The sequence below is a fragment of the Podarcis muralis genome, chromosome 14, assembly GCF_964188315.1.
Source record: "Podarcis muralis chromosome 14, rPodMur119.hap1.1, whole genome shotgun sequence".
Taxonomy (NCBI): Eukaryota; Metazoa; Chordata; class Lepidosauria; order Squamata; family Lacertidae; genus Podarcis; species Podarcis muralis.
Genome location: NC_135668.1, coordinates 37713062 through 37725369, shown reverse-complemented (window position 1 = coordinate 37725369; position 12308 = coordinate 37713062). Strand labels below are relative to the sequence as shown.

The following is a 12308-nucleotide window of genomic DNA, read 5'->3' as shown; positions in this document are numbered from 1 at the left end:
TATCTGGGGGTGGGGGTGAGGCAGGATAGCAGGGAGTGCCCCATGGTGCAGCCCCCCTCTGGAAGCCAGCAGGCTCTGCTCACCTCCTGGGTCGATTCCTTGTCCTTTTGGAACTGGTGCCTCTCGTGGGTCAGCTTGTCTCCCAACTTCCTCTTGTTCTCCTGCTCCTCATTGAGCTGCATAGTGAGGTCTTCTATCTCGTCTAGCAACTTCTGCTTCTCCTGGAAAAAAAAGCCCGGGGAATGAAACTGTGACCCTCCCAACACTCTCGCCTCTTCCAAGTACCTCTGAAGTCCAGCAAGACCCCATGCCTTCCTTCACTTGGAAAAGGGACACTGCAGGACTGATTGCTACCAAGCTCAGTTAATATCCCGCTATCCCAAAATACACAACATTGGTATCCAATTCAGGGCTGTTTGAGCTGACACACTGTCCACAAGCAGTTCATGATGCTGAGAGCAGACTTGAGGAGGAGCCCACAACCAACCATGTCAGAATTTGTGTTGGCAACTAAAAACATTGGCCTGCCGCTAGAGGGCAGAATGGCAACAAGCAAGGAACATAAGAAACCTGCTTTAAGCAAGGCAAAGGGGTTAGAAATGTACAAGTGATCCAGACAAGGTAACACATGCAATTGGTTGGGTTTTATTATTATGGATGCTGCTTGAGACTCTCTCCTCATAGGGTCAGCAAAAGTGGGAGACCCCTTGGCCAAACATGAATGTAATAGGGGGCTTTAGGCATATCTTCCTCTCAGCTTTGTCACCCCACCCTCATCTGTTAAGTGGAATAAAGTGACAATGCATGTTGCAAAAAAGCAATAAAAAAAACTTCTGCTATTAAATTTCTAGCTAGCGGCAAAGAAGTTGCTGAGATGAGTTCTTACCACAGCTATTAGCTTGTCTTTTTCAGCATTCTCTAAAATGTTGACCAGATATGCTTTACATGATAGAATAACCACCAGTTTTCAATATCTAACCAAAACAATTATTTGCAACCAGTAACAATTAATAACTAGAAGCCTAACTGAAGGTTGCAACTCAATACCCTAAGTATTCAACAATGCAGCAAAAATATCCAAATTACGCTTCCAAAAATCAGGACAAAAATAGCCTCTTGGATTGAAAATCACAGAACAAACAAAAGTGTAGATTTTTAGACAAGGAACCTTTCTTTTTTTAAAATGTATCATCCAGAAACCATTCCTCTCAAGTTAAAAGGACAAAAGCTGAAGGTACATACTATTAGCTGACATTTGAAACAAGGTGTCAGAATGCCTGGTTCTGATACCAAGGGAAATCCATCTGTGCAAAATCGCACATATTGCCCATTTTGTATAAAATCACAGAATTCATATACAATGTTAATTTCCCAGTTACAGTATAGACAGGGTGAGTCCTTTAAAAGGGGCCCCGTGGATACAGAGTACACATGCTCCATAGGGCCTCTTTTAAAAGACTCACCCTGTACTTGGATACAAGCTCTTCTTGAAAATCACCAATTACGTGCTACAAAATTCCCTTCTCCCCTTTAATTTCCTTTCCTCTTATCTGAAAGAGCTGAACACTTGTAGCCTGCATCCCAAAATAAAAGTCTCACTCACTTGCGCTATGTTTTGTATCTTGGATTACAGGTGACCCACCCCTTGCCCCTGCAAAAATTAAGCCAAAATCTAAGCACAACCCCTCCAACCTAGCCTTCCACTTGATCATATAAGAGAAAGTTGATGCAGTATCATCTTAGGATAACCGCTATAGCAAACCACAGGAGATACATTATACATTTCTATGCATATTTACTCCAAAGAAATCCCTGCTATATTCAGTGGGGTTTACTACAAGGTAAGTGAACATAAGAGGGACGCGGGTGGCGCTGTGGGTAAAAGCCTCAGTGCCTAGGGCTTGCCGATCGAAAGGTCGGCGGTTCGAATCCCTGTGGCGGGGTGCGCTCCTGTTGCTCGGTCCCAGCGCCTGCCAACCTAGCAGTTCGAAAGCACCCCCGGGTGCAAGTAGATAAATAGGGACCGCTTACTAGCGGGAAGGTAAACGGCATTTCCGTGTGCGGCTCTGGCTCACCAGAGCAGCGATGTCACGCTGGCCACGTGACCCGGAAGTGTCTCTGGACAGCGCTGGCCCCCGGCCTCTTGAGTGAGATGGGCGCACAACCCTAGAGTCTGTCAAGACTGGCCCGTATGGGCAGGGGTACCTTTAAGTGAACATAGGGATTGGAGACTGAAAGTGACAGGTTTGAAGTTACAAGGCAGCCTAGGCTCACATTCAGAGAAAGGCTAGTATTTGACCTCAGGGGGAGACAAATCATCAGAGATTTGCATAAGTGCATGGCCTAAAGCAGGTGTGCAGCACCTCTGGCAAGAGCAAGCTGAGCACAGCTTGCTCTGAAGGCAAGGATGCTGAGTAACAGTGGGATAATTAATGCTGTGTCACTGAAACATAGAGCCATATGCATTTTTCTTTACTGCTGAGAAGTTCTGGTCCAGAGGAAAGCATACCACCCCTTTTATTTTTAAGGCACACAGAGACATATTACAGAAATCTCTGCCCGGCAGAGGCAGCTCACCTCCTCTAGCCTCTCAATATTGGCTCTCAGGCAAGGGACGCAGGACCGAAGTTCGCCGTTCTCATCATCCAGCTGTTGTATCCTGCAGTTCACAGAAACAAGCATAAGCTTGGAAATGTACTGCCATCCCTGCAAGCAGGAGGCCTCTCTGCCTGGCCCTTGTGACTCTCCCCAGGCCACACCCCTCACTGGCCTTGGCTGGCCTCATGTGCCCTTGAACCCTGATCTTGCTTCTCGTTTGCCTGGATGGAGAATAGAGACGTGTTTGTGAGTGTAAATAACTGCACAAAGCCTAAAAATTACATCGGTTGCTCTGCCCACCTTTAGCCTGGTCCAAACCACCCCTGGCATGGGAATCCCTGGAAGGCTGTCCAAAGGGGAATGTAGCCCCATCACCACCAACACGTGTTAACTATGTGTTGTACAAATAAGGGCTTCCTTTTTTACATGCTTAATCTTCCGCCAGTGAATGGAACTGGATGACCCAGATTAAGGATGTGCCTAAGCAGAGTCTCCATGCATTTGCCAACCGTACCGGGCTTGGAGGTTCTCAATCTCAATGCTCTTCTCCCGCTCCATCTTGCTCAGCAGATCCCGCTGTTTCCGGATTTCATCCATGAGAACCTCATCCGATTTCAGCTCCTGCTCTTTCAGCTGCTCCTCCAGGGCGTTCGCTCTGTGAAGACATAGAGAGGTTGTGGAGTTCAGTGGCTGACACTCCACAGGGCAACTCCCCCTGGAGCACAGCTGTTCAGGTGAAAAAGCATTTTGCACACAAATGAAGGAAAATAACATTTGGTATAGGGGTCATTTCACCATGAAATTAAGAAAATTTTCTTATTGTGTATACTTGTTTTAAAGTTGCTGGTTTTATTTATATTTTGACAAAATACTACATTAAATTTGTTTTTAATGTTCGCTCCTATCAATATTATTTGCTTACTATTTTAGGTAGTTCTTTGTAAATGCTTAGAAACATAGAAATTGTGCTTAAATAAATAGGAAGTATTCTATTTGAAATGGCACACATGCACTCCACACCCAAATTACTGGGCCATGGAGGGGAAGCATGAGGCCCATAACAAAATCCACAAACTGCACACCCTATCCTCATAATATTAGCTGAATCATGTCCCCCACCCAATGATTTGAGCATTGGCCTAATTTCTTTGTTTAAACCAGGGGTCTCCTGCTTTATAAGTCGATCAACTTACATAGCTGCCATGGACCCTAGCAGGCCTTACCAAAATAGTGAACCACAATAACTAAATAAAAGAGAAACATTATATTGAGTATAGAGGAAAATAGAACACCGAGTTGACCTTGATGCTTTCATACATACACCCCAAACCAGAACCAGTTCTCCTCTTTCTCATTGTCTCCACCAGCTAAATAACAGAGCATGATAAAGTAAATTCTACTAACAATTGATAGGGCTGTGTCATGTCTCAAGCCCTGTCATTCCACACAACTGTGTCACATGCCGTTTCAGAACACACAGAGAGGCTCGTCTCAAAGCTGACACCTGTCATGCTTTTTACCTGTGCACCAGCTGCAGGTTTTCCTGCTTTAAGCGGCTGTGCTGCTCCCCATTTGCCGCCGTGTCCTTTTCCAGCTCTGTCACTCTTTTCTCTAGGAAGATCACCTGCAGAAGGAGCAGTGAGAGTCAAGCATTAAAAGGCCTGTCCTTCTTGCTTCACCCATAGGGCATGAAAGCCAGTCTGGGGCCAGAAGTTTTGGTCCAATTCAAGAGCAAGCAGCTCTAACCAATTGTACACTTTGTTTCCTCCGCACTTCATGGTCCTTTGCTTAACGTCATATTATCATCCTTGGCTCCTTAGTCTGTAATACCCAAAGCCTCACCTTTTGGGAGAGATTTAAAAATAGAATGCTCCTTCTTGGTAATCCATTTGAGTCAATGCTTAGGGCTGCTGTTTCAAAACCCTTAAGATGCTGGATGCTCGCATATCCTAAGCCAGTGCACCGCAGCAGCAGCAGCTGGGAAAGTGTGAGGTGGCTTTCTTGTAATCATTGTTAGGGAACCTGTGGCCTTTAATAAAGGATGGGTTAGAAAATTTTCTAAACACATAAAAAGTAAAGCATCCCACTGGCCATGCAGGCTGGGGCTGGTGGGAGTTGGGAGCCCGCAATTGTCTGGAGCAGTACTGCAGCAGCATTACACCCTTATGGGAGGAGGGTATCTGGTGCCTCTCTGTATGAGTCACCGGTCTGTGTTAGTTACACATACCCAGATCTTTAACAGACAGACAGACAGACAGACAGACAGACAGAGAAGAAAGCATTTGCTTCCACACACTCTAACAGTAATGCTTTCCAGCTGTAAAACACACCCACCTTATCAGTGATGTCCTCTTCCAAGCATTCGGTGTTGTTCCGGAAGGGTTCCTCCATGACATCTAGAGGGAGGGTTCCTGTCTGGTGAAGGTGCCTGTAACGAAGACAGACCAGGCCGATCCAAAGCAAGAATACAATTAGAAGGACCATCATCACAGAGGAGAACACCAAACTAGCACAGTTGTGCATGGGTTAACATTTCCACCTTGCTCCTTTCCCTTCCTGCAGGGGATTCCATCATCAAGTGCAGTTCAGAAGCCCTGTCTGACTACCAAAGTTGGATTTCTCAATTAAAAAAACCCCAAACACTTCTGTTTCACAGGCTACTGCCTGCCCGCCCACAGCATCCCTCGATAGTTCTCTAAGCTGAGCAAGGTTGTCTGACACCTTTGTGGGGTGGCAGAGAGAACAATAGCGTATTACCAGGTACCCACACTTACACACCTTTTCCCCTTTGCTCTTTGGAATATGGGATGATTAAGATCTGACTTTCTCCCACATAATTTCTTTCTGATCTTCATGGCAGCGAGATAAAACACGTTCTCAAGAGCAATAAAGAACATGAAAGAGGAAGGACCGTGGCTCAACGCTGCAGCATATATACTTCGCAGGCTGGACGTCCCAGGATAAATTGCTGGAGTGGCCTGTTTGCATCTGGGAATCCTACATTCAAATCCTCACCCACTCTAAAGCCTATTAGACAGTCTTGAGCAAGCGGCTGTATTTCAGTCTAATCTACTTCGTGGGAAGAGCTGTAGCTCAGGAGCACAGCACCTGCCTTGCATTCAGAAGTTTCCAGGTTGAGTCCCCACATTTTCAGGTAGGGGCAGGAAATTTCTCTGCCTAAAACCCTGGGGAGCCACTGGCAGTCAGTGTAGACCATACTCAGCTAGGTGGAAAGCATAAGGCAGCTTTCTATGTTCCCTAAGAGGCAGGCTGGGAGGCAGAGAGCAAATTGGTAAAACAAGCCCTCCCATCACGTTGAGACTCCTGCATTGCAGGGGGTTGGACTAGATGACACTCATGGTCCCTTCAGACTCTACAATGCTACGATTCTATGCCCCCACACATATGGAAGCTGCTTCCATTTTAACACTTCTCCCTGTGTTCCTCTGTTGTGGTCCAAAGGCCATCATTTTATGACACGACACCCAGGTCAGACATTTATCAGCTGTTAACTAGTAATGCACTTTATCACTTAAAGAGTGTTCAATATTCCACCCAAAGGACAAGGGGGAGGCAGGCTTTGGGTGTCCTCTGCCTTCCCCGCCCACCATGCAAAGCCTTGATACAGAAATTCATGCACCGAGAGACTGTGAACGCATTGCGGTGTTTGAAGAGTGGTTATTAAGAGGTGGTTAATGATAGGTTACAGGTGGTTAATAAAAGTTACATGCTGATGAACCAAAGGAAAGCATGAAAAATATACAGGCAGCTTGGAAGCTATGGACCTCATTCCAGATCTCCCTCCACAGCAGCAAAACCTGTCTCTTGCAAACAAGGCAGAGCCAGGAATACCGTCAGGTTTGGTAAAGAAATGCCACCCCAAAAGCCCTGCAAGAGGGCAAGCACAGCCTCCTCCCTGATGGCCCGTTAAATCTGAGCCAGGCAATATGGCAGGGATAGCCAACCTAACCCAGAGGTTGCTGGACTACAGCTCCCATCATCCCTAACCACTAGTCCATGTTAGGTGGGGCTGATGGAAGTTGGGGCCCAGCAACATTTATTTGGAGGACGCCATGTTAGTTACCTCTGGCTGTGGTGGCAGGAGGAGGACACAGCGGTGACTGGGCAATCAATATTGTCCCAACCAGTGTGCGTGTAGGAAAGAAACTGGTCCCACTGGTCAGCTAGCGTGAGAGAGTTGGTGAGCTGCATCCTGCCCCCCAATGAACGAGGAAAGTGAAGTAAAAGCTCCAGTCTCATAGGCAGCTCTCATGGGTGTTACCTGGGGCAGGGGTGTGTGAGGAGTGCCTCCCATGTAGTTTTTAAATGCTCCTCTATCTCTTCACTTCAGAGGCTCAGGTTGGGTATAAATGTAATAAATAGAATAGAATTTAAAAACAGATGGAGGACTGTGTGTGTATCGCCTACTTTGGGGGAGGGAGTTGCTGGTGTTTTAGCTGCTTAGATGTATCCACCTAAGTTTTAGTCAGAGTAGACCTATTGAAAAGAAAGGAACTAAATTCATCATGTCCGTTAATTTCAGTGGGTTACTCTGATTAAAGCTAACCCCTTTTCCCAGACCCAGAATGGCAGCAAAAGCAACACCCAATCCAGTGAAGAACACCCACCCCTTGTGCAACTTTCATAGTTTAATCGTGAGTCCTGAAGGGCGGACCAACAGATGGGTATCCACATGCTCTGGATGAATTTTGGCAAATCAGCAGCAGGATGCTATTCCATAATGCTGGGTGGGGGGAAGAGAGCGAGCGAGAGCAGGGAAGAAGCCCTAAGAATGCCCTTTCTCACACTTTGTTCTTATTGCAACCAATATGTAGAGAATAATCATTAAGACAAAGTGCGTCCAGGTGGATGTCTGAGAGCCCCACGTGGAGAAAGGTACGCTGGGCGGAAGCCTTACAGCTTTTACCCCTGAGACAAGGTAGCCTTCCAAATTTAAGTGCTAGACTGGTAACAAGGAGCAGCATGTCAGTTGGTGAGTAGGGCGGATGGAGGACAGGCCAAGCAATCCGGCCCTCCTGTGCACCCAGCATAGAAACCAAACAGGCTACAGGGAGGAGAGAAGCCCCCTCCTCTGCACCCAGTGTGGAAATGCAGGTTCGCTGTGTCCCCCTTCTCCACCAGCCCCCCGCAGACTAGTAAAAAAATGACAACCCTCCCAAACTGCAAGACTCCTCAAATCCAAGCAAAATATAAATAGAGCCTCCAGGAGTACTTCATCCATTCCCTCTGGGACAAGGAGAAAACATACCAAACAAAGACCACCCACATGCACTTCTAGCATGCAACGCCGAAAGATGTAACTGCTCAGGAGATGTACTTTTTAAAAAAACAAGGAAAGAAACTGCCCTCATGCAGTCACTGAAAAGAGAAGGTGGAAGGAGAAAGAGTGACCCCCACCACACGTGGGGGGGGGGACCCATGCAAGGAAGCCGTCGAGTGGGCTTTGAGAGCAAGCGCAGGGAGAGTAAAAGGAACAACAGAGCGTACCTGGCTACCTTCTTGCTTGAGAGCCTCTTATTTGGACTGTGGAATGAACAACAGGAAAACTAAGTCAGGAAAACTGACACCCAAGAGCAACAAGCGAAACAGGAAGCAAGCGAAGACAGAGCGGCAGGGGCATATCCTTTACAATTCACGGCACAAATGCACAACACAGCACACCCAGGCCATGCACCCCACGTCCCACCCCATCCCGCCCCAAATCTAAACCCAACCAGGGGCAACATCTTTTCCGCACACGTTTTTAGCAGCGCTGCAACACCGGAACGGAACAAAACGGGCCCTCTGCGGTGCCTGCAGGAGCGTCCACCGCTCCTCTTCCCCCCGCGTCCGTTCGCTGGCCAGTCCTGAAAACAGATCCCGAGGCTAAGAATAGAACTTGAGCGTGGTGGGACTTTCAGCTTCTGCTGGATTTAAACCCACCTGTCAGCCAAGCGGGCATCTGAACCCCCGATAGCAAGGTGCAGGGAGTGCCAAGCAACGTACCTCAAACAGGCGCACCACAGAAAAGGTCTGTGGCACACAGAGGTGAAGCCAAATGCACACACCTGGAAAAGCCCCACTACGAACCAAGGCTGGACGGGCCTTGGCCATCTTTCTAAGCAGGAGCTTCTGTCAGAGAAAGAGGAGAAGGGGCCGGAAGGATGACTGGAAACACGACAAGAAGCAGAGAGAAGCAAACCCAAACCCAGTAAGTAGTGGGGCTGAGAGAACTCTTAAAGGTCACCCCTAGGAAAAAAGGTTTCTAGCCCAAATCATGGCATCACCTTTTCTGACCTCTAGAGGTGTATATATCTGTTTCAGGGGATACGTTTTAACTGTTAAGATATATAACACTTAGGAGCAACAGCTTGCCCAAAATATTTTTCTCCACTGAGGCAAAGGACAAGAGGGCATCTGTCTCCCATCTCCCACAATTCCAAGAGCAGAATCTGACCGGGGTCACATCTGCACCGTACATTTAAAGCACTATGGTGCCACATTAACAGCCAGTGCTTCTCTCAGAGTTCATTGGGAAAGGTGAATTGATTGTTAAAGCACTTGGGGAACTGTAGCTCTGTGAGAGGAAGAGGGGGTCTCCTAACAACTCTCAGAACCCATAACAAATGACAATTCCCAGAATGCTTTGGGATAAGCCATGACTGTTAACGTGGCAGCACAGTGCTTTAAATGTTTGGTGCAAGTGTGGCCTGGACTGGGACTTTAATCTTGCTTCAACACTGGGAAAGGGATTGTGTCCTCCACCACACATGAAGGCAGCAGGCTAGTTTAGGGGGTGCATAACAAGCCTCTAGCACACATAGCTCTGACCTCCACCAGAGGAGAATGCCCAGGAGGCTCAGCAGGGATGGCTGAAGGTGATGCTGCTGCTGCCACCCACCTGCCAGCATCCACCACCTGAGGCGACTGCTTCACTTTGCCTAATGGTAGGGCTGGTCCTTAAGAGCAGAACATAATATAGGCAAACACACAGAAAGCAATGGATTGGCCTTTGTGATAAGTTTTTAAGCTGGGTAGCCGCCTATTAGAGAAGCTGTAGGAGGGGGCTTCTTGCATCAACAGAGAGTCACTAAAAGGTATTGGAGGTCCTTTTCAATGCTGATATTCTATATATAGCACCCTTAATGCATGCAGTGCTGTACAGAGAAACATGCAAACGAAGGTCAGCCTCTTCTTGGCATTTATAACCTAAGTTCCAGTGGAGAGAAAGGGGAGGCATCTGCGTGTAAAAATGGCAACATGGATTTGAACACACCACTTTAGCAGTAGGCATGACATACAGGCACATGCAGCCAGCAGTGGCTGCAGGTCCCTGTTGACAGCGGCACACGGCACCAAGATGTCCTTGCCATGTTCAGAGGTGGCTGGTGCCCACTTGAACTGGTAAGGCGGAAGGCAGGGGGAGGGACCAACAGTAGGTGGAGCCAGAGCCAATGACAGACACAGCCAGAACTAGAGTCAAAGCCAACTTTTGTTGCCCTCCTCCTCCCTGCGGAGTGCTACAAGGAGCAACCCAGAGCCTAAGGAGAAGGAAGCTGATTGGCTGTGCCATTCCTTGGACTGGCAATGTGTCAGAGTGGGCAGGTGGGGGCTGGCTAAGGGTAGGCTGAGGTTAGAGGGCCAGTGCTCCACTGGCCCTGATATAGCAGCCTCCATTGTCACACCGTCTCTTCCCCACCTCCATGCCTTCTGATTGTGTGAATTCCCCTTGTGAACATCCGCCAGAAGGAGTTAGGCATGTTGGACATTCAGCATAATATAATTGCTGGCAATCTATGAAGTAGTAAGAAAAGGGGGGTTCTCGGAATACATGACATCTCCATTTGCAATGTTTGCAATGCTGTCATAAGCCTTTGATCTCGGCACACCAATCTAATGCAATCATTTCCTTCAGGCTGGAAGGGGCTGTATCTGAGTGGCAGGACACCTGCTTTGCACGCAGAAGGTCACAGGTTCCACCCCCAGCATCTCCAAATGGGGAAGAGCCCTGCCTGAAAAACTACTGCCAGTCATTGTGCGGACAATACTGAGCTAAATACCACATTAACTCAAATGTAAAGCGCACCTTTTTTGGCCAAATTACGTCGTGAAAATTAGGGTGCGCATTAGATTCAATGGCACATTGGATTCGAGTAAATGCAGTAGATCAATTGACAAGACTACAAACCTGCACACGTACTCAATTAAGCTTGCTTATTGAGTAGAGCTGCAAGGCCTCTCATGTTCCTCTCTTATTTGCCTCATCTCCTCCTCCCATCTGCCATACCCAACTCCATGCCTTCTGCCATGGCTTATCCCAACATTTGCCAACATCTGTGCTGACTGAGGCTGATGAGAGCTGCTATCCAAAGTAGGTGGAGGGGGCTAGATTGGTGACAGCTGCCTCATGGCTTGCAGCGATCGCTACGGTCTCCATTTACCAAGCCTGCCCAACATATTCATCTACAATTCTCAACCTGCTTTCTAAAACCACCATTGCCTTGTCTTGCTTGAAGCCCCCCACCTCTTTCGCTAGCTGCTGCCATTTTCCACGCCCTGTTCTCCTTAGGCCAGCATAGATCACAAAGGCACCAAGGAGGAATCCAGAAACGCCACATTTGCTTCAGACACACAGATTAGTTCATGCAAAGGAGATTAATTGCAGAGCAGAGAAAATGCAAAAAGGAGGATTCTCACTGGCAGTATTCTTCCTGGTTTTGAAGGGATAGAGATAAGGTGTTTTCACATGCAGCACTAACAAACACCTCCATCTCCCAACCATTTTTTAAGGGCAGTCAACTGAGTGCAAGTTGCACAGACACTGATGTGCATTATCAGCAGCCAGTGATCAAGACCGCTATTGAGAAACAGGCTTCCTCCCTGAAGATATACACACAGGCAGTGAAGAGGGTGACGGGGAAGGGCTGTGGCTCAGTGACAGGGAACCTGCTTTGCATGCAGAAGGTCCTGGGTTCAATTCTCTGGCGTCTCCTGATCGGGCTGGGAGGGGCCCCTGCCTGAAATCCTAAGCAGACCCAGACCATAAGTGACATAAAGGGGTCAACAGCCTGACTCAGTATAAGGCAACTTCCTATGGCTTGTCTCCAATGCCAAGCTCTACTTAAGAGATGATCCACTGAAATTAATGGACAAAACTAACTTGGATCTATTGCAGTGGGTCCACTCTTGAGTATGACTTGGGGGGCCACAACCCTATGTTCCTATCTTATGCAAGAAAATGGTAGACTTGATATTACTAAGAGGATGTGGGTGAGGGTAGGGAAAACCACAACTGAATAATACACTTTGGCAGGCAAGCTGCTCCATCATCGCACTTAGCAGTTTTAAATTTGTTATTTTTGTAAATAAGCTCTGGGGTTTAATTTTATTACAATCGAGTGGTGTATAAAATAAATCTTGTGAAATAAACCAACCAATTTTGCAAACCTCAAAGGAAATAGGCCCACCCTGTAGCGTAAGCGCCCCAAATATCAAATGGTTTCAATAACAGGGGCCAAATATCCCTTAAAGCTGCCTGGTAGGCAGATTGGCAGAGGCTAGACTCAAACTGGAGACTTCCTGAATCACGGTTCAGCCTTGAACAATAGACAACAGCAGTTCAGGGCCCTTCCTCTGTACGTACTGCAGACGTGATTTGTTAAAAAAAGAAAGAAGGAAGGGAAAAAGTGAGCACCCATGCTTAGCAAACC

General features: G+C 47.4%; 1 protein-coding gene across 10 annotated transcripts in view; it reads right to left on the bottom strand.

The window, feature by feature from the left end:
* The window catches only part of RAB11FIP3 (RAB11 family interacting protein 3), an 86799-nt gene that overhangs the window by 6517 nt on the left and 67974 nt on the right, over positions 1-12308 (bottom strand). For 8 of the 10 annotated variants that reach the window (XM_077918437.1, XM_077918432.1, XM_077918433.1 and 5 more), the window contains 6 exons: positions 8107-8142; positions 4933-5026; positions 4119-4222; positions 3113-3253; positions 2578-2659; positions 84-221 (listed from right to left, as the gene is read on the bottom strand). In XM_077918437.1, the coding sequence (XP_077774563.1) occupies positions 84-221; positions 2578-2659; positions 3113-3253; positions 4119-4222; positions 4933-5026; positions 8107-8142 (595 nt within the window). The remainder of the gene's footprint in view (positions 1-83; positions 222-2577; positions 2660-3112; positions 3254-4118; positions 4223-4932; positions 5027-8106; positions 8143-12308) is intronic. The other 2 variants (XM_077918434.1, XM_077918436.1) reach the window with 1 other exon arrangement.